Source organism: Pelophylax lessonae, assembly GCF_965119305.1.
Source record: "Pelophylax lessonae genome assembly, chromosome: 1".
Lineage (NCBI taxonomy): Eukaryota > Metazoa > Chordata > Amphibia > Anura > Ranidae > Pelophylax > Pelophylax lessonae.
In genome coordinates, this window is record NC_138768.1 from 523827615 (window position 1) to 523850711 (window position 23097).

General features: G+C 40.6%; 1 protein-coding gene across 1 annotated transcript in view; it reads left to right on the forward strand.

Moving 5' to 3' along the window:
* Window positions 1-23097, forward strand: part of FRAS1 (Fraser extracellular matrix complex subunit 1) — an 843167-nt gene that overhangs the window by 452800 nt on the left and 367270 nt on the right. The window contains exon 17 of the mRNA XM_082266873.1: window positions 19752-19892. Coding sequence (XP_082122999.1) covers window positions 19752-19892 — 141 coding nt within the window. The remainder of the gene's footprint in view (window positions 1-19751; window positions 19893-23097) is intronic.

Genomic DNA, 23097 nt, shown 5'->3' on the forward strand with positions numbered 1-23097 from the left:
GATCTTTGTTTTTACACTAGGAGACCTGTCCCTGCACAGTTAGAATCACATCCCTAGGACACACTTAACCCCTCCCTCTCCAATACAGTTAACCTCTTCCCTGCCAGTGTCATTTTTGCAGTAACAGTGCATATATATAGCACTGATTACTGCAGTAATGTCACTGGTACCCCCAAAAGTATCAAAAATGTCAGTCTAGGGTCCGATCTGTCCGCCGCAATGTCGCAGTACCGCAAAAAAATCGCAGATCGCCGCCATTACTCGTTAAAAAAAAACACCAAAAATGACAAAAATCTTTTCCTTAGTTAGTAAACGCAATAACTTTTGCGCAAACCAATCAAAATACGCTTTTTGCATTTTTTTTTACCAAACATATGTAGCGTAAAACAATTTGGCTGAAAATGTTAAAAAATTTTGATTTTTACATTTTTTTGGGGGTGAATTTCATATAAAAAAAAGTGAAAAATATTGTTATTTTTGCAAAAATTACGCTCTTTTTTTGTTTATAGCGCATGATCAAAAAATCGCACAGGTGATCAAATATGACCAAAAGAAAGCTCTGTTTGTGGGAAAAAAAGGACGTGAAATACGTTTAGGTATAGCGTCGCACGACCGCGCAATTGTCCATTAAAGTCACGCAGTAAAAAATCGCAAAAAACCCCCTGGTCAGGAAGGGGGTAAAATCTTCCGGGGCTTAAGTGGTTAATGGCCATGTAGTCTGTTTTGGATAGAATGAGGAAGTGATTGGCGCTACCTAATGGGGTGTTTGGGAAATCAGATTGTTTAAATGTTATTACGTCACTCCTAAGAATAAATTATGTACCTGGTGTTTGGTATGGAGTGTGTATATATATATCTAATGTAAATATGCGTGATAAAAACTAAAACATTAAAATCAGTGTGAATCCATATTAAGTGACAAGCATAAAAAATGAACAGTAAAAATATTTCGCGGTGCACACCTGGGAGTAGCATGCGTGCCAACCGCCGGATGTGCGTTCCGAGCCTCGGGATCCTTAGACGGAAGTGATGTGGTCACGCTCTCGACGCGTTTCGTCACACTGATGTCTTAGCTACTCCAGATGACGTCAGTGTGACGAAACGCGTCGAGAGCGTGACCACATCACTTCTGTCTAACGATTCCGAGGCTCGGAACGCACATCCGGCGGTTGGCACGCACGCTACTCCCAGGTGTGCACCGCGAGAGAGGAGGTTGCGGCTCCTATGCCAGACGGACGCGCTACAGGTTCATACTATATGTGAGTACATGTCTATTTTTATTGGAATAAAGAGTTTTTAAGCAATACTTCACTATCGGAGGCTCCTTTCCCTTTTTCCATACCCGGGGATTGCACTGGATATTTCCTTGCTGAACTGATACCGTAAGTCATTTACCCTGTGACGGAGTGAGACCGAGCAGAGGGAGGAAGCACATTAGAAGGGACCAGGTTGCCGGTGTATGGGAGCGATCCCCAATATCGACCCGCTATTCACCCCTGCAGGGGTACGGGAATCTGGTAAGCGCAAGACCCCAGGATTAGGGGAGCACCTTACCTTCCGCCCACTCACTGCACTCCGGGCATAGAGAAAATAGCACCTTAACCATTTTATATGGACTATATAATTATAGGACTTTTTGGATTCATTCACCAGTCTTGATTGCATGATATTTGGACATATCCGTTGTGTCGTTCTAAAGTGATACCCACCTTTTTTGCTGAATTTGCACAGTTTTTTCTCTTTCACAATTGCACCGTTGCACCTATTTATTGGCAGCTATATTTATTGCTAATATTTATTGCTTGTGTTGAACTCTCAGTTTATACCCACTACTGGAACTCTACACACCTACAGGCAAGAGTATATGCATCGATCTATTTCAAATAAGACATACTCCTATATTACCACACACTTGCAGTTTGCTTACTGATAAGGTAGAATTTAATGCTACTTGCACTCACTACTGCACATTAATTTTTCTATTTTTGGATTTATAAACACATTGTTTACTTTATTATTAGCTCCCAACTAGCAGATTTGCACACACCTGGATATTTATTTTGTTTATCCAATCTGGAAGAGCCCATTGCCGGCTTTTACACACATACCAGGGATATTAGATATATCCATTTATTCTTGTAACTAGCCACTAACCATACAGGGTTATCGCGGATTTTGCACATATTTATTTATCTCACACACATTGTGTAACACACCGATCATTCACTGCACCAAATTTGCACACGTTCACTTTGGGTCTGCACATATTTATTTATTTATACATCCGTTTATATCAACACGCAAATTGGTACTTGTATTTTTAGTGTTTGAACTTTATATACACAGAAATATTTTTACTGTTCATTTTTTATGCTTGTCACTTAATATGGATTCACACTGATTTTAATGTTTTAGTTTTTATCACGCATATTTACATTAGATATATATACACACTCCATACCAAACACCAGGTACTTAATTTATTCTTAGGAGTGACGTAATAACATTTAAACAATCTGATTTCCCAAACACCCCATTAGGTAGCCCCAATCACTTCCTCATTCTATCCATACATCTGATGCTTCCCTTCTAGGGTTGCATTTTCTGAAGTGGGCAGCAGCCAATTGTGGTGTTTATATATTTTCTATACACTCTTTATCCTAAGCGCAGATTTCTTCTACTTTTTTATGTAGTCTTTTTTGCATGTGTTTTTCTGTTTCCTGTAACATAAGCCCACAAACCACTTATTTTCCCTCTCACTTGCCTTTTTTTTGAAACAAGCAGTGCACTTTATTGCAGTGATATGCACTGCTTTATGCACACTGAAAATCCCATAGTTCCATAGTCTAATGTCCCTAGCTCATCTCGGAAGTGAGTGGGTGGCTACATTCCTTCATACAGTCGGACTATGGAGAATAAATGTAGCCACCTTCTAACAGGAAGTTGGATAACAGTAGCAAAAAAAAAATGAATTTGGAAATTGAAAAGCAATAATAGCTACTTTTCTCTGTCGTCCATTGACATACGCAGCCCTTATGCTTCTTAGATCATTGGGTTATGCTGCCCTCTACTGGAGTAATACTAGGCAGGAAAAAAACTGTTTACTATGCCTACGGGGGCTGTCCCTATAGACATAACCCAACACACCCTGCTCCAGTATACCAGTTTGTGTATGCCTAGTGAAGGAGTAGGCAGGATCGTTTAAAGGATCTCCGAGACGCTGTGAAGAATCTCCTTGCTCAAAGAGTGATTGTGTCGGTTCCTCCGCAGGAACGCTTTCACGGTTTCTATTCAAACCTTTTCACGGTGCCCAGAAAAGAGAGCAAGGTGCGTCCAATCCTGGACCTTAAGGCTCTGAACCGCTTGGTGGTGGCGTCTTTAAATCAGGGAGATTTTCTGGCTTACATCGATATCAAAGATGCTTATCTACACATCCCCATATACAGGGGACACCAGCGATGTCTCCACTTTGCGGTGGCAGAGGAACATTTTCAATTTGTGGGGTTACCCTTTGGTCTCGCCTCCACTCCCAGAGTCTTTACCAAGGTACTGGCTCCGGTATTGGCTTTGTTGCGCCAAAGAGGGATTGCAATCCTGGGATATCTGGATGATCTCCTAAGAGCGGACTCTCACTCGGCTCTGTTGGACGACCTGTCGATTACAGTTCAGACCCTTCAGGAATTCGGGTGGACTATCAATTTAAAAAAATCTGCTCTGACACCTTCAATGAGGTTGGATTATCTGGGGCTGACTCTAGATTCTGCCTTGACACAGGTCTTTCTCCCTAGGAAAAACTTTGACAGTTGCAGGGGGCGATCCGGTTGCTGTTGGGAACTGATCTGTCCTCACTATAGACTTGCATGAGAGCCCTGGGTCTGATGGTATCAACCTTCAAGGCGGTTCCATTTGCTCAGTCTAACTCGAGACCTCTGCAAAAGGAGATTCTTGCCAAATGAAACTGGGATCCACAGTCTTTAGACAAAATTATATGCTTGAGCTGACTCACGAGGTCTGCTCTATCCTGGTGGATCCAGTCGCCAGCATTGTGTCAGGGCAAGTTCTTCCTACCACTGTTTTGAATGGTGGTCACCACAGACGCCAGCCTGTCAGGCTGGGGTGGAGTGCTGGGGAAGGTCTGTGCCCAGGGGACCTGGTCAACAGAGGAGTCTTCCTTACCAATCAATATTATGGAGCTCAAAGCATTCAAGCCTTGCCTGATCCACTGGACGAATCCGCTACGCGGTTCTCCAGTTCAGATCCAATCAGACGATGCCACGGCTGTGGCTTACATCAATCATCAAGGGGGCACCAAGAGTGTCCTGGCGACCAGGGAAGTGGCTGAGATTCTGGTATGGGCCGAAGACAATGTTCTGGCTTTTCCGCAGTCCACATTCCGGGTGTGGAGAATTGGCAAGCGGATTACCTGAGTCGTCAGGTGCTGGATCAAGGTCCCTTCATCCGGAGGTGTTTCATCTCCTGTGTGTCCGGTGGGGAACTCCGGAGGTAGACCTGTTTGCGTCTCGCTTCAACAAAAAAGTGCAGAGGTCCGTGGCCAGGTCTCGGGATCCTCTGGCCGATGCCACAGACGCCTTGGTGGCTCCTTGAAGCCAGTATCAGCTGATCTTTGCCCTCCCTCCGATAAAACTCTTTCCAAGGCTTATCAGCAGAGTGGCGATGGAAGGAAATTTGGTCGTTCTGGTGGCTCCAGACTGGCCTTGTCGGTCTTGGTACGCAGACCTAGTAAAAATGGTCGCCAATCCCCCGTGGAGACTTCCTCTGAGGGAGGATCTGCTGTCCCAGGGACCAATCTTCCATCCTGCTTTACGGTCGCTGGCTTTAACGGCATGGCTGTTGAAGGACAGGTGTTGAGAGACAGAGGTCTCTCTGAATCTGAGATTCCTACCCTGTTGAAGGCTAGGAAGGCGACTTCTAGGAAGATTTCTCATCGTACGTGGAAATCTTACATTTCATGGTGTGAATCACTGCAGCTGAATCCTTGCTTGTTTTCTATAGCTAGGGTTTTGGTCTTTTTACAAAAAAGGGTTGAGCAGAGGTTGGCCATGGGCACTGTCAAGGGCCAAGTGTCGGCCTTGGCTATTTACTTCCAATATCCGTTGTCTGTCCTAAGCACAAGCATCCCAAGGAAATTGCTTTGCACACTCTGAAAGTGGTTTGGGCGATCAGGGTTTACCTGACAGTCACTGAGTCTTTTAGGAAATCAGATGCTCTTTTTGTCCTTACTGAGGGATCTCGTAAAGATGTTGCTGTGTCTGCTGCGACTATATTCAGATGGATAAGGCAGACGGTTGTTCAGGCTTATTCATTGAAGGGTCAGGTTCCTCCTTCCCCTGTGAAAGCGCATTCTACTAGAATGCTGAGTGCCTCTTGGGCTTTTCGCCATCAGGCCTCAGTAATGCAAGTTTGTAAGGCGGCAACTTGGTCGTCTGTGCACACATTTACAAAATTCTACAAGGTAGATTTGTTGGCATCTTCAGATGCATCCTTTGACCGCAAGGTTTTGCAGGCTGCTGTTTCAAGAGATGTGTTTGTTTCTCTTTAGGGGGTTTTTTCTTTCATGGGTAAGCTCCTGTTGTTCCTGGCTGAGCTTCATGTTACCAAGTTGGCTATGTTTAGCCTTTGGAGTTTACAGTAACGATTTGGTTTGTGTTCTTCCCACCCCTCATGCCTACGCTGCTTTGGGACGTCCCCATGGTCTAAGAAGCATAAGGGCTGTGTCTGTCAATGGACGATAGAGAAAACTGGATTTTTCTAAGAATTTACCGTAAAATCCTTTTCTCTGAAGTTCATTGACAGACGCAGCACCTGCCCCTCTGATATGGGAATGGTTTGTGTCTTCTTATCACTGCTTGCAAGGAAACTGGTATGCTGGAGCAGGGTGTGTGGGGTTATGCCTATAGGGACAGCCCCTATAGGTGTGGTAAACAGTTTTTTTCCTGCCTAGTACTACACCAGTAGGGGGCAGAATAACCCAATGGTCTAAGAAGCATATGGAATGTGTCTGTTAATAGACTTAAGAGAAAAGGATTTTACGGTAAGTTCTTAAAAAATTCTATTTTTTTGGGGTTAAGAATACATACTTGAATTGAATTTCTTTAAATCAGAGTTTAGCGTAATTTTATTATACCTGAAATGTCCACAGCTTTTTTGTGAACAGTAAGGACTCATACAAATGTTAAAAATGTGTAGCAATTTCCATTGAGGTTATGGAGAATTTGGCTCACCAGGCTCCAAGTACAAAAAAAGAAAAATATGCAGGTTGTAAGGTTCAGTTGTTTGATACTGTTTTATTACAAAAGGAAAAGATGTGGATTTACAGACTGGGATCTAGAGCCCCCAATGGGTTAAATACTGATATTAACTTACAACCCTTTCTGTCAGCTTAATTTTCCCTGCACTATCCACACTACTTTTCTCATCATCACTATTTGTAATCTTTTACTATTTATTACTTTATATCTGCATCCCTCTGGGGCTGATGAGCATCCTCAAGTCTGTCTTCTTCTCTCTTAATGCTACCCTATATTCCCCTAGATATGGGCTCTATCTTTGATTGTATCATTATTTTTTTGATACTGAATTTCTTTATATCTTTTTTTCTTGTTTGTTTTTGTTTCCTTTTATTTGATTTGACTGAGCTAACAGATCATCTTGCAGAACTATTTGCCATTGTGGATTTACTTTTTTTTATTTATAAATTTGTTTATTGCATAATTTTCCAAAATACAAATCACATGTTAAAATAATTTCATCCAATTACATTTTTACCCCATTTTCCCCCCTCTTACCCTCCCTGCCAACCCTCCCTTCCCTCCCTACTCTATCCCTCCTTATCCTCTTCTCTCCCTGCTCTCCACTTAGTATATTCCCTTGTTTTCTTGAAATCTTCCAATCCTCCCATATGTTCACCCATTCCTCCGTCTCGTCTTCTCCCCCATTTCTTAAGTATCCCATTGTTCTTATTTTCTCTACCCTATTGATCCAATCCCCTACTGTCGGGGCTTCCTCTTTCTGCCAAAATAGGGGGATCAAACCTTTTGCAGCATTCATTAAGTGTGGTAGTAGGGTTATTGTATATTGTTTTATTGATTTCTTTATGCCATGGAATAGACAAAACCATGGAACTTCAATATTTGTAACCTTTTTAATTTGGGCAAGGACTTCTTTCCAGTACTTTTTTATTTTGGGGCAGTCCCACCATATATGTGCCATTGTACTGACTTCCTCACATCCCCTCCAACAATATTTAGATTTTTCCTTCTGATAATTATGGACTTTATCTGGTGTATTATACCATCTAACGAGGCATTTATAATTAATTTCCACTGTGTTTATATCTACTGCGGAACCATGTATTAACCTCAAACTTTTTTCCAAGTGAAAATCCTTCCTCTGTGTTCCCAATTTCCCTTCCCATTTTTCTATGAAAGGTGGTACTGTTGTTGCCATATCTGTCACCAGGATTTTGTAAATATTGGAGATGCTATTCTTGTTCCCCTCCAAAATACAAATTTTCTCGAAAGGTAGCAGCTCCTCTTCTGTTCTTAATGGTTTTGGTAATGTCGCCACAAAATGTTTCAACTGACAGTATCGCCAATCATCTATTTTCCATTTTTTTTTGTTTTAACTCACCCATTATGCAAATTTTGCCTTTATCCAAAATATCTTTTAGTCGCGTATCCTCACCTCCAATCCAATTTCCCCCTAATTTTCCCTGTCCTTGTGGAAAAAAACTTGTGTCTTTTAATGGAATTAATGGTGAATTATATTTCCGTTTTTCTTTTTTATGATTTAAATCCCAAACTCTGAGTGCCTGATGTGTAATTATATGTGTATTTGTGTTTAATTTTCTATATTGAGGTGGGATCCACATAATTTTACCTAAATTTGAATTACTTAAAGTGTATTCTATTTCTACCCAACTCTTATCACTTTTTGTCTTTCCCCATTCCATAACTCGTGCAAGTAGTGTCGCATAATAATATTTTTTAAAATCTGGTACCGCTAGTCCTCCCTGATTTTTGCCTCTCCTTAGCACTGTATATTGTATCCTAGGTTTTCCTTTTTTCCATATAAATTTAGTTATTAGGGACTTTAAGGTCCTAAAATATGTTTGGGGAATCGGTATTGGCAGTATTTGATATTTATATGCTATTTTTGGTAATATTGCCATTTTTATAATATTTATTCTCCCTATCCAAGACTGTTCTACATGATAGCCTATTCATTTCTGTTCTTATCTCGTTTAGCAATTGTATGTAATTTATTTCTTTATATCTTTTTTTCTTGTTTGTTTTTGTTTCCTTTTATTTGATTTGACTGAGCTAACCGATCATCTTGCAGAACTATTTGCCATTGTGGATTTACTTTTTTTTATTTATAAATTTGTTTATTGCATAATTTATCAAAATACAAATCACATGTTAAAATAATTTCATCCAATAACATTTTTACCCCATTATCCCCCCTCTTACCCTCCCTGCCAACCCTCCCTTCCCTCCCTACTCTATCCCTCCTTATCCTCTTCTCTCCCTGCTCTCCACTTAGTATATTCCCTTGTTTTCTTGAAATCTTCCAATCCTCCCATATGTTCACCCATTCCTCCGTCTCGTCTTCTCCCCCATTTCTTAAGTATCCCATTGTTCTTATTTTCTCTACCCTATTGATCCAATCCCCTACTGTCGGGGCCTCCTCTTTCTGCCAAAATAGGGGGATCAAACCTTTTGCAGCATTCATTAAGTGTGGTAGTAGGGTTATTGTATATTGTTTTATTGATTTCTTTATGCCATGGAATAGACAAAACCATGGAACTTCAATATTTGTAACCTTTTTAATTTGGGCAAGGACTTCTTTCCAGTACTTTTTTATTTTGGGACAGTCCCACCATATATGTGCCATTGTACTGACTTCCTCACATCCCCTCCAACAATATTTTGATTTTTCCTTCTGATAATTATGGACTTTATCTGGTGTATTATACCATCTAACGAGGCATTTATAATTCATTTCCACTGTGTTTATATCTACTGCGGAACCATGTATTAACCTCAAACTTTTTTCCAAGTGAAAATCCTTCCTCTGTGTTCCCAATTTCCCTTCCCATTTTTCTATGAAAGGTGGTACTGTTGTTGCCATATCTGTCACCAGGATTTTGTAAATATTGGAGATGCTATTCTTGTTCCCCTCCAAAATACAAATTTTCTCGATAGATAGCAGCTCCTCTTCTGTTCTTAATGGTTTTGGTAATGAGGCCACAAAATGTTTCAACTGACAGTATCGCCAATCATCTATTTTCCATCTTTTTTTGTTTTAACTCACCCATTATGCAAATTTTGCCTTTATCCAAAATATCTTTTAGTCTCGTATCCTCACCTACAATCCAATTTCCCCCTAATTTTCCCTGTCCTTGTGGAAAAAAACTTGTGTCTTTTAATGGAATTAATGGTGAATTATATTTCCGTTTTTCTTTTTTATGATTTAAATCCCAAACTCTGAGTGCCTGATGTGTATTTGTGTTTAATTTTCTATATTGAGGTGGGATCCACATAATTTTACCTAAATTTGAATTACTTAAAGTGTATTCTATTTCTACCCAACTCTTATCACTTTTTGTCTTTCCCCATTCCATAACTCCTGCAAGTAGTGTCGCGTAATAATATTTTTTAAAATCTGGTACCGCTAGTCCTCCCTGATTTTTGCCTCTCCTTAGCACTATATATTGTATCCTAGGTTTTCCTTTTTTCCATATAAATTTAGTTATTAGGGACTTTAAGGTCCTAAAATATGTTTGGGGAATCGGTATTGGCAGTATTTGATATTTATATGCTATTTTTGGTAATATTGCCATTTTTATAATATTTTTTCTCCCAATCCAAGACGGTTCTACATGATAGCCTATTCATTTCTGTTCTTATCTCGTTTAGCAATTGTATGTAATTTATTTCATATAGTTTCTCTGGAGTTACTGTTAGTTTAATTCCTAAATATTTAAATTCTGATTTTTTCCATACAAAGGGGAATTCTCGTTTTAATGCTTCTTCCTCTTAATGTTTAATATTAATGCTTAATATTTCTGATTTTACTAAATTAATCTTTAAATTTGACAATTCTCCATAATCTTTTAGAATTTTCATTACATTCGGCAAAGAAATCCTGTGTCTGGTTATATACATCAATACGTCATCAGCAAAAGCGGCTACTTTATGTTCCACCCCACCTATTTCTACTCCCCTTACATCGGGGTTTCCCCTTATTGTAGCCAAGAGGGGCTCTAGAGAGAGGACAAACAACATCGGCTTGAGCGGGCACCCATGCCTTGTGCCTTTATGCATTTCAAATGGCTCTGAGTGGATCCCATTTATCTTTACTCTGGCTGTGGGTTGGCTGTATAATGATCTTATCCATGTCATCATCCTCACTCCAATTCCCAATTCCTCCAGGGTTCGTAACATGAATTCCCAGCCAACCCTGTCGAATGCTTTTTCTGCATCAATCGACATTATCAGCCCAGGGGATCCACTCTTAGCCATCTGCTGCATCAGGAGGATTGTTCTTACTCTGTTATCCCTGCCCTGTCTTCCGGGTATAAAGCCTACTTGATCGTTGTGGACCCACTTTGTCATCATATTTTTCATCCTACCTGCCAGTACTTTCGTAAATAGTTTTACATCTTCATTTAGGAGCGAGATGGGTCTATAGCTCGAACAATTTGTGGCATCTTTTTCTTCCTTCAATAGAACAGTAATCCAAGCTCGAAGGGCCTCTTTACTCATTTTATACTGCTGTCCCAATCCGTTGATATAGTCTTTTAATTTGGGTATAAGCAAGTCTTTAAATCTTTTATAATAATTCACTGTAAACCCATCTGGACCCGGACTCTTGCCTGACGTTGTTTCTTTAAGGGCTTTTCCTAACTCTTCCTTTGTAATTGGATCTTCCAGCTGATCTAATTGTTCCTTCTGAAGTTTGGGCATCTTTACTTCATTCAAATATTTCTTAATTTTCTCCTTTTTATTGAGTCCCGTCTTGCCCCCTCCTCTTTTTTAACATCATATAATCTTCCATAGTATTCTTGAAACACTCTCGCTGTTTCCGGCGTAGAATAAACTATTTCTCCTCCTCTATTCCTTATCTTCTCTATAAAATTCATTGATTTCTTCTTTTGCAATACCTTTGCTAGTGTTTTCCCGATCTTATTATTCCATTGATATCTCTCTTTTGCTATCCTGCTGACTGCCTGTCTAGTTTCTTGTTCCAGTAATACCTTTAGTTTGTCTCTTTTTATTACTAACTGATGTTGGGGTCTCTATAATCTCTGTCCTTTTGTTGCTTTGTTCCAATTCATATATCTCTTTTATTAACCTGTCTTTATTTACTGTTCTTTCTTTTTTTCTCTCTACTCCTTTCGATATTAGAATCCCCCTAATGTATGCCTTATGTGTTTCCCAAAGAATATCTTTGGGGGTCTCTTCTTTTTCATTAATTTGGAAATAGAATTCCAGTCCTTTTTTAATTTCTTCCGCCATTTTTATCTCTTAATAGCTCCTCATGTATTCTCCAGGTATTTATTCTAGATTGCCCTTCCCCTATTTTCAACCTCCTTTTAACTGGTGCATGATCTGACCAAGATTTTATCCCTATTTTTGCCTCTAACACTGATTCTATCCCTCTATGCTCGATCAAAATATAGTCGATCCTTGAGTACGTCCGTGTACAGGGGAGTAGAAAGTATAATCACGTTCTTCTGGGTGAAGCACTCTCCATGTATCTAAGAGTTGACATTGGTAAAGTTTATTTTTTATTATTCTTAGGTTTGTTCTCTTACTTTTCTGTACACCCGATGTACTGTCCCTCCCAGGGTCCAGGCAGAAATTAAAGTCCCCTGCCATTATTACCCACCCTTTTTTGAAATCTATTAATTTGTCTAAGATCTTCCCTAAATAATTCAGGGGTTTATCATTAGGGCAGTATATGTTCACCAGTGTAACCTCTCTATTGAATAGCTTCCCCTTCAGGAACCTCTTACGTTATATGTTACAAAATTTATGACTGACATTTAACTTCTTCTTTCGGAGTGGGGGAACATAGAATCTGACTCTCCATTTACTTAATGGGGTATGGCGATTCCTATATATAAGTATGGAGAACATATCATAAAATTGTCTTTTTCTGTCCCTATTTTCTTGATCTTCTAATTTATATAATATATTTCTCTGTACAAACTGCGTCTTCCTAATTTCCTTTTCAAATACTTTTATCTCCTTCCCACGTCTGACCGTTTTTTCCTCCACTTCTACTCTTTTCAACATTTGTCCTAGATCTCCATGTGGGGATACCATCTCATTTTTAATTGATTGTTCCAATTTAGCAAACATATCCATCATTTCTAGTTTTGTGGACAATTGATCTTTTACATTACATTCCTCTTCTCTTCTTACTTCCCGATCTCTATCCATCTGTACATTATCTTTTGCGAGGTTGAAACTATTTTCTCCATTTGCCCCTGTTGTTTTCTTATTCCGGGTTTTTTTTACTTTACTCAGTATCTTGTTTTAATTTGGGGTCTGTTTGTCTTTCCCCCATTGTATTTTCCCCTATTGTTTGAGAGGTCATATACATTTTAATTGTCCCGGGGCTTGCACTTATTTTTGAAGATTTTCCTCCCCCATCTTTTGTAGACTTTTTTCATTTTAAGTCCTCTTTCCTGCTCACTGCCCCCACACGGCAAGTATGCACCAATATTTTTTTCTCAAGTTGTGATTTCAATATGTTTGCCAATGGTTCTATCTTCACTGCCTATTTATCCACCCCAGCTTATGCCTCAGTTCCTTATGGCAGGTTACAGTATGCACCAATCTTTTATATTTAGGTTCAAAGTCCAATATCATGCAATATAGTAGAGGTATTACGCTTCACTTTTGTAAAGCATTAAAGTATTATTCAACCTTTACAGGGGGGGTTTCCCCTCTCACCTCCTCCTACCTCCGGGTTCGTCCCTCGTCCCGCTGGTTGGTTCTGGCACTCTCCCGTGCTGCTGACTCTCTGGTCTCCTTCCCCTTCGTGACTCTCTGCACTGATGTCCAGCCGATGTCTGACTGACACAGCGTTGAGGAGGAGGGGGCATCTTCCGCACAGTGCCGGATTCACATGTTCTCCCGGCGTCCTACGGCTACTGCTCCTGACCTCCTCTCCACCTTCCTCCTTGGTCTCGGAGCCGCCGGGGTTTTCAGGAGCTGCCTCTGGCAATCCAGCGTCTGAAGTGAGGTAAGGTTGGGGCTGGTGGGGGCTAGTGCAGGGGATGGGCAGGGTAGCTGCGTTCAGCCGCGTGGGTCTGCATACTCAGTTTCTCCTGGATGGGAGCTCCCTGGTGACTAGCATTCACCCGTTGCTTCTGCCATTGTCAGGCTCCTCCCTCGTGGATTTACTTTTGATGCACCTTATATATATGTGTGCTTTAGGTTGATGAGTTATCTGATAAATGCAGGAGTGGATGGAATGACTATTCCCTATCTAGTGCAATGCTCTTCCGAATCTGCTCAGGGATATAGATGATTGGTAACTAATTAGTTAACTGAAGGTATGGAAGACTATTTAGGGATGAGAGACTCAACCCCTGCTTGCTCTGAGAAAGTTAGCGTGATAGGCTAATGAAATGCGTCAGCACCCGTCATCACTTCTGACGTGACCTAGGGAGATGACCGGCTTTCATACACCCACTAACGTTTAGCGGCTAATTGACCGGAAGGCGGTTCCAAGAGGAAGGTATAGCGGCTTTAGCACGTGTGCGGCAACTGAGATCCTTACACAGAACTGCGCTTCAGCAGCGGGGGTCCAAAGTGGTGAGTGAACACTTGTATGCCCTAACTTAATTACCGGACTGGGACTGTGGAATTGGCTCCGGTTTTTGTCATCATTCTGATGTTACTGGCATTAAGGTCAAGTGACTCCCCTGATCTGTATATACATGTTATGATGTACTGCAGCTTCAGTGCTTTGCCCACTCTCCTCACACTGCAATTAACTGCCTAATTACTACTAATAGTGGCTGTTTCTACACCTCTGGTTGTGCTTTAGCAGCGGGTGGTCGGAGTGGCAACTGGATACCTTTCTGCCACAGTAGCATTACTGGCTCGGGACAATGCAATTGACCTATTAATCACTACAACTTGATACTCTTGATTACAATAACCAGTGATTTACCTGACCACCATTACCTCAGCTGAACTCAAGATACTTTGTTACAATTGTGCTTAGTGACTCTCCCATTTCAATGTGACTGCACAGTTACCATGCTCTGCATATGACATCTTAACTGAGTTGTTGGTATTAATAATGGACTTCCATCTTACACCTTAATTAGCAACAAGTTGCCCCCTACTTAGTGAATGGTGTATGCATGGCGGTGGGTTATGTATGAGCAGCTGCTGGCATCTCTCCTCTTTTCCATTAGACAACGTTGTCTTGTTTTTTAAATGTCTGGGTTTCAGATGCAATTTGTCGTGGTTTTAATTTTAACCAATTAATCTTCAATAAAGCTATGTTTTTAAATGCTCTGTGTATCCGTAGATCAACCTCACTTTTTGTGAGTCTGTATTATATAGATCTCGCATTCTCTTTTCTATCTTTTTTTTTTCATGCAGCCTGTAGGCTGAACAAAAAAAGAGAACCTAACAGATTCCTCCATTCACATTGGATGAAGAAATCTCTGCTAGAAAGTGTGTGGTATGCCCACCATTAGAACTCTCAGCATCCACCCACTTCTAATGATGGGCATACATGCAATGTTCGATCGATGTGGATAAAGAAATCTCTGCCAAGAAACGTGTTAAAAAGTATATGGTGAAGCATAGGGGAGATCTGCCCTCTGTGTCCTCCCCATCCCCTATGCTTTGCCATGTATGCTCTTTTTTTAACTGCGGTGGTGAAATCACCTCTTACAGCCCTGCAATCATTGATTTATGTATATGCTGAAAGCAAATGCTGTTGCTGTCAGGATAAACAAATTAGTGCTACATCTGATGGGCTTACCTGCAAAGCAAACAATGGTTAACATTAAAACAGTAACAATAAAACATTACAATATACTAGTATACAGTACAGTAAAACAGTAGAAGGGCGGTATCTGCAAAGCAAACTATGGTTAACAATGAAAAACACAGTAGCAATAAAACATTACATTATAATAGTATACAATACACTAAAACAGTAGAATGGTGGCATCTGCAAAGCAAATTATGGTTAACAATGAAAAACAGTAACAATAAAACATTACAGTGTAGCAGTATATTATAAAGTACAGTAAAACGGTAAGAACAAAAAATTAACTCAATAAAACGACAACTATTTTGGCTTTTTTTATTTATTTATTTTTTTTATTGTTTTTTATTTTCTGTTTTTAACTTTTTTTTTTACACTTTTCTTGTAACTAAAAAAACTTTAAACGTTCCAGGCTAGGGTCTCTCAAAATGCGATAGCCATCTAATATCTTTCGAGACCCTGTGTGAAAGTGTGCCCTAAATTGTGCCCTTCTGTACCCTATACTAATACTCCACTAGTGTGTGGTAGCAACGGAAACAGTCTCCGATTCAGAGACCACGTTGGCCAGGACAGGAGAGATAAAAAAAAGCCTATATCCGTGTTTTCTACAGACACAACATCTTCTTTGGGGTGCTCTTTCGGTAGAGGTACCAGGAAGGACATACGAAAAATGCCTCTCATGCAGCCGGCTCACTGCATCTGGATTGGGAATTTGGACCACAGCACCTTCTGGATAGAGAAGGGCTGTGATGATCTCTTCCTGGAATTTTAGAAAGGATCCACTTCTTCCTGAAACTTTGTATAGCACATAAGCGTTCAGCAGAGCCAATTGGAATAAGTATACAAAACCTTTTTTGTACCAGCATCTGGCCTTACGGACAATTAAGTATGGTGCCATCACTTGGATATTGAGGTTCACCCCTCCCATGTTAAGGTTGTATTTGTGGGCACAGAGGGGCTTCTCAATAACACCAGTCGCCGTTGTAATTTGGACAGTCATATCTGCGTGAATGGAAGAAGAAAACATTCCATGTGTCCCTCCACTTCACTGCAAGAAATGTATTACACTTCAAGCAGGCTCTCTCCACCCCCCCCCCCCGTCTTAGTCGGGAATCTGCAAGCCATTGGGGAAAGCCCCGGCGATTAGGTCGCACGGTGCCACATGTGCCAATTCCAGAATCAAAAAGTGACTAAAAAGTGGCATGCTTGTGTAATAATTGTCCAAGTATAAATGGTACGCCTTTCCGAATAAGGATGACACCAAGTTCCAAACAATCTTGCCGCTGCTCCCTATGTAGTCTGGGCAGTTGGGGGGCTCCACACTGCTATCTTTTCTCTCGTAAATCCGGAAACGACATGTGTTGCCACGCCCTGCTGGGGAGAAACTGTTTGAAAACAAGGGTGCCAGGAAATTTAATCATGGACTCATCAATGCAGACAGCTTGTTGGGGCGTATACAAGGCTGCAAATTTTGGTTAAAGTGATTTACGAGGGGATGCATTTTGTTACTCCGAAGGCGACAGAGTTCGTTGTCATTGAAATGCATGAACTGAACACGGACATATGATGAATTGGGTCAGTGAACAAATATGACCGCAACTCACTCTTTTTAGTAATGCCCATGATGAGGGATAGGCCCAGAACGGTTTTAAATTCGGAAACAGCGATACGTTTCCATGCGAATTCTCTGACAAGGGTCAAATTTGGGCTTGCAGCTATAAATTGATCGGCATATAAATTGCTTTCGTCCACGATAGACCTGTACAGATCTTCCATGAAAAACAGTTAGTAAAATCCAAGGGGAGTAAAATCGGCTGTTTCCACCTGAATTCCGGGCTGACCAGGGAATGGGGGAAGTACGGGCGCTGCAGAAGTGATGGGCTCCCAATCAGAATTTGCAAGCACATCAGGAAGGACACTATGGGCTCTACGGGCCTGTCTTCGAATTATTAGTGGCTGCAGGACACTACTTGTGCTAGCCACCGCACCAGCTTGAACTGCACTTATGGGACTTGCCACGTCACCAGGTGTTACTGCAGTGCTGCTCTGTCTATGACCAGGATGTACTAGGTTTGCCAGTTCACCAGAAGTTTGAGCAGAACTAGTACCGACACTCTGCTGCATACAAGAACCATGCGAATGTTGCACCTCAGCAACAGAAGAACGGAGTCGGGTACGCCTGACCTTAGCAGGGACCACTACTCTGTCGTCAGAGCTATCTGTCAGGGTGCCACTGCTCTCCACAGGTTCTATTACTGAGCTAGATTCTGACAGTGAGGCTTCCCCATCGCTCTCGTCTGTCATGCTCAGCATCGTGTAGGCCTCCTCACTAGTGTACCTCTGTTTGGACATATTGACCAATGAATTTATAGGTACCTATTGTGCCTCACAGGTAAAAAAGCACCTGGTTGTCAAGAGCTGTTTGAACTGCTACCAAAAAATATAACTGCTAGCGCTAGCAGAGATCAGGCCTGACTCTGCTAACACTGCGATTTTGTGTGCTGTGTATTGGAAGTGACAGTGATCTACTGTTACTGCACTTTTTGGGGTCTGGGCAGAGGGGCTAAACGCAGGTGCTGGCAGGGGTCGGGGCTGATCCTGCTAACGCTGCATTTTCGGAACACAATACTAAACTTTTGGGGATTCTAGTATAATTCTGATCTGATCAAAGATATTGATCTGTTCAGACACTATACTAGTGTTGGAGATGTTTATTGTGTGTGTATGTGTGTCACTGGCAATCAAAGGGTTAAAATGTATTACTAAATATGTGGCAGGCAATCTGATGCTATCCTGGATTGACACTAACTAACGGTAATGCTAACTGACGTCACCTGTGACACTAATACAGTGATCAGAAAAAAGATCTGTACACTATAATAGTGACACTGTGACAGTGCAGTGAAGGGATTAACTGGGGGTGAACAGGGGGTTAAATCTTTATTAGGAAATATATAGTGCGTACCCTAAACCTCTCTGAGACTGATGCTAACTACTACTTACTGGGTGTGATCAGGGGGTGGAAATATGTACTGGTGTCAGTGTAGTGCTTGTGTACTCAATGTTGATACTCTCTCCTCTAACCCTGGAACCGAAAAGGGCTTCTGTGATTCGCCAGAACCGATCAGCAGGTCCAGGCCATAAATCATTGGCCTGGACCTGACAAATGATCGGTTCAGGAACAAATCTGATAACCGCGAGCCACCTTGCTGCAGTAAATCTACAGGGGATGGTCTGCAACAGGTTAAAATAAACAAATCAAATGCATTTAAAGTGAATTTTGCTGTAAACTGCAAGGACCACGTAATACACCAGGACCCCTCCTCTCTGACATTTAGCAACTGTGCAAAAAAAAACTATAAGGAAAAAAAATGTGTACTTATAATACTTACCTTTCCCCCCAGATTTACGTATTGCAGGGGGTGATGTCATTCTGCTTCCAGCAAGGTCCTGGGGAATGCTTATTACCCTAAATCTTGTTAGAGGTCCCTGCAGTGTAGAATAATATCCTATTGAGATTTGAAATATTTAGCATTCCCCAGAATCCTCACCTAAGTGCTATGGGTGTAAATATGTTTAATCATTTTTTTACAATTTTTTTTACTGTATGGTTTCTTTTTGTAATAGAGGAAGGGTCCGAATGCATTAAATGGACCTTTAATTTGTACTGCAAAACCTGCTTTAAACATATAAAAGCTAAACACCATTGGGGTTTACTCAAGATGGAAAGTGCAAAAAAATTGATGCACCTGTGCATAGAAACTAATCAGCTTTCAGGTTTTATTGCCAAAGCCTAACTAAACAAGCTGAAGTTAGAAGCTGATTGGTTACTATGCACAGCTGCACGTGATTTTGAGTGCACCAGTTTTGGTAAATCTCCCATTTGTCAAATAATTGATTTTGTAGCTATATGGACTCTTAGGGCTCTTTCACACGGGCGATCCAATCAGATCCGCCTGTCAGTTTTTTAGGCGGATCTGATCGGATCCTCCATGCAGCTCTATGGGGCAGCGGATGTCAGCGGAGACACCTCCGCTGCCATCCGTATCCGATCCTGTCCGTGAAATCTGGACGGATGGAAACCTTATTTTTCCATCCGTTCAGGGATCGGATCGGATGAGAGCGGACAGGCGGTCCGCTCAAATCCGATCCCCCATAGACAGCAGCAGGAGCTGTGACACCTCCCTCTCCGCACTGCAAGCCGAGACGGAGTTGTCATCCGCCGGCTCAGCGGGGATCGGCGGATCGATCCCCGCTGAGCAGCACGGATCCGCCTACGGAGGCGGACCATGTGAAAGAGCCCTTATTCCTCAGAATTAGAATTGTACATCCAAAAATAAAACAGGAAAACCATTTTTATGATTGCTACATTATCATTTCTGAACAGTGCATATCATGAGTGCCCCTTCATGTTTTTCTGCTTTGTTTCAAACTGTCAGATTACTAATGTGGACAAAAGTCCCCACTAACCTAATATGATTTTATTTCTAAATCAATAAAGTGGCTTCTGTCATTTAGAGCACTGCTTATTGCTCATCTAATTTCATTTGTATTATTATTATTATTATATATTATTATTATTTGTGGTCCTATGTGACATTCTTTGAGGTTATCATCTTCATAAGTGAATGAACTGAAGCATATAGCAATATATTCGTTTCATGAAACATCTGTTCTCATGTTCCTTGTTTCTACAGCTTGTCACAAAGAATGTGCATCATGTTCTGGACCACTAGCCAACCAGTGCAACTCCTGCTCCCCTCCACTGGCCTTGCTCAAAGGACAGTGTATCAGCAATTGCGGCCTAGGATATTTTTTTGATGGAACTGTCTGCAGTGGTATGAATGTCTTTATTTATTTATGGTCTCGTAGATTTGTACAGTATATATCATTGCAATTAAATGTCTCTGTATATTTGCAAATTGTTTAACTGCATTACACTTGACAATTTATGTAAAATCTACCTTATTTCCTATATCAAACACTTGATCAAAGGTGTCCTGACTGTCAGATGGTTTTTTCACATTCTGTATAGAGAAAGAGATCAGCTCTAAAACAATAAAAACCAGATGCTGGCAATAGAGGAAACACACACCCTTCAAACAAACAAACACACAAAAACAAAAATTGCAGTACTAATTGTGCATGAAAAGTATAAGTGGTCAACAAACAAACAAATAAATGCAGTAGTCCTTCTTGGGACAATTATAACATTAGTAAAGACCCACAATGTGTAGAAATAGTCAATAAAAAGTGTGCAATGCTCATTTAGGTATATGGATATGGAAGAAGTGGCCACTCACCAGAGGTGAACGCTGTCTCAACTAAGAGAACAGCTCACTCACTTTGTGCACTACAAGTGCCAATGTGATTCTTCAAAGGGAGTCCACTCTTGATGCTGGATGTTAATGTCTCCTCCCCATCATTCCAATCATGATGAAGAGCTGTTGTGGTTGTTCTTGTGAGTTAGAAGCGCTTCTTTGTGTTAGTGCTACTAGCTTTTGATGACTGTTCTTCTCTCTTGTAGAGAGTTTGGAGGGAATGACCATGAACAGCTTCTTTTATCTCTAAGAGCCTCTAGTGGCTAGTACCTGGCTTTATTCCTGCACACCCTGATGTTTTGGTTGTTTCCACCCTCCTTGGGATTTTTTCCTCTTGTGTTCTCTGTGGTTTGATTCACAAAACAATGTCAAATGTTACATTCCTCTAGGCTGACTCCATTTGCAATGTTTTTATGACTTGTTGATAGTTCACAACATGCAATTTTGCCCTCTCAAACTTCCTTCTCAAAGACATAAATAGTGCACAGCAATTAGATTTTACAGTCCCTAAATGACAGCAACTCCATTCACAGATGATATTCAAATGTGGTTAATTTGGCAAATTCAATGAGACTCAAGACAGTCAATAAAGCTATGCGATTGCTTGCTTTGTGGCATTATTGCTTGCCTTTGCTGGCTTGTTTAACCAAGTCTTTAGATGTATTATTCCACAGATGCAGAGTGCCGGGCTCAAACAGCCGCTTCACGTGCCAGTTGGCAGCTCTTCTATTCTCTGACTTGCACCATGTGAAGCGGCTGTTTTAGTCCGGCACTCTGCATCTGTGGGATAATACATCTAAAGGCTTGGTTACTCTGTGTCCCCTCTAGGGATATTCACTTTCTCTTCATAACCTTGTGGCCACTGTTAATGAAACTGACAGTAACAGTAACTGTTTTTATTTACAAGGCAGTAAGTGAAAAGAAATTTCTTGCATAAGACAAAACTGGCAAAAGCAGGGTTTTAACCATTCCATACTCTTTAAAAAATGTTACAGTAGTGCATCATTACCTCTTAGCCTTTTATCAGAGCAGAAATGTCATCTTACTGGTAAGTTGTTAGTGCCCCATTGAGAATAACTTATCTCCTGCCTGAGCTTAGGGCTGACTGACACTCTTCCTGGGATGCTGAAAAACTGTCATTTAACAAATAATGTAGTTTTTCGTGACAGAACCTAGTCCTAACAGATCATATAAATCCAAAAAATAGTATATATTCCTAAAACTGGGTATGACACAAAATTTTAGTTACAGTGTGATACACGCTCCAATGGGTATAATGTGATGAAGAAAAATGGATACAAATAATTTATGTGACTTCAGTGAAAAGATGCATTTATAGGTGCGTAAAACATATAAAGTGTAAAAAAATTGATTCGATAAAATAACAAATATCCACATATATAGTGTAAAAAAGTTGATGCGATAAAATAATAACAAATATCCACAGTATAAGATGTAATGTCATAAATGACAATAAATATATATATAAAATATATAATTGTGGGGTGATATTAAATTATAAATAAATGTCCGTGTGCAGGTATGTGCAAAATTTGCTTAAAAGGAAAGGTGACTTTCGTGACTCTTCACAGTAATCAAGTGACTTTCGTGGAACTCCTGAAATGTGTCACCAGAAGTGAGCTATGTCTTTCCACGAAAGTCACTTGATTACTGTGAAGAGTCACGAAAGTCACCTTTCCTTTTAAGCACATTTTGCACATTCCTGCACATGGACTTTTATTTATAATTTAATATCACCCTACAATTATATATTTTATATATATTTTTATTGTCATTTATGCCATTACATCTTATACTGTGGATATTTGTTATTATTTTATCGCATCAACTTTTTTACACTATATATGTGGATATTTGTTATCATTTTATCGCATCAATTTTTTTTTACACTTTATATATTTTACGCACCTATAAATGCTTCATCTTTTCACTGAAGTCACATAACTTATTTGTATCCATTTTTATCATTTTTCTTCATCACATTATACCCATTGGAGCGTGTATCACACTGTAACTAGGATTTTGTGTCATACCCAGTTTTAGGAATATATACTATTTTTTGGATTTATATGATTATTTTGTGAAATAAGAGCCGATTCCCCCCTTTTTCTTATATTTCTGTGAGTAAGTGGTGATACTACAGAATTGGCTGTCTGTTTCAGAATTTTGGTTGAAATCTACAGATTAATCCCCACCCCTATTCTATCTTATACCCCAGTGGTAGCGCATTGGCCTCTTCTTTCCTCTAGTCCTAACAGAACCTTTGTAATTTGAAGCTTAATGCGGAATTCAGGGCAGAAAAAATTATTTTACCTAAAAATACCCCCGGGACAGTCAGGGCTAGTGCATTTAAGCAACGATAGCCTCTGAACTGTCCTGTTTCACTTACCTGTAAGAAGAAATACTTACCTTGAAAATGTCTTGTCCAGCGCTGCCATCTTAGGTGTGGGCAGCTGAAGCCGGAGCGTCCCTCTTCGTGTCCTCTTTGGTGACGTCGGAGTCCCAGAATGCCCTACTCTTCACTTCCGGGGCAGGCACGTCAGCCCTGAACAGCTTCTGGACATGCCCAGAAACTGTTCAGCAGGGAATGACTCGCCTGCACCGGAAGTGACGAGTGACTCCGGTGCAGGCGCATTGACTCCTGGGATCGATGACACTCATCTCCCAGGAGTCAATGCAAGGAGGAAGTGACGTTGTGGGC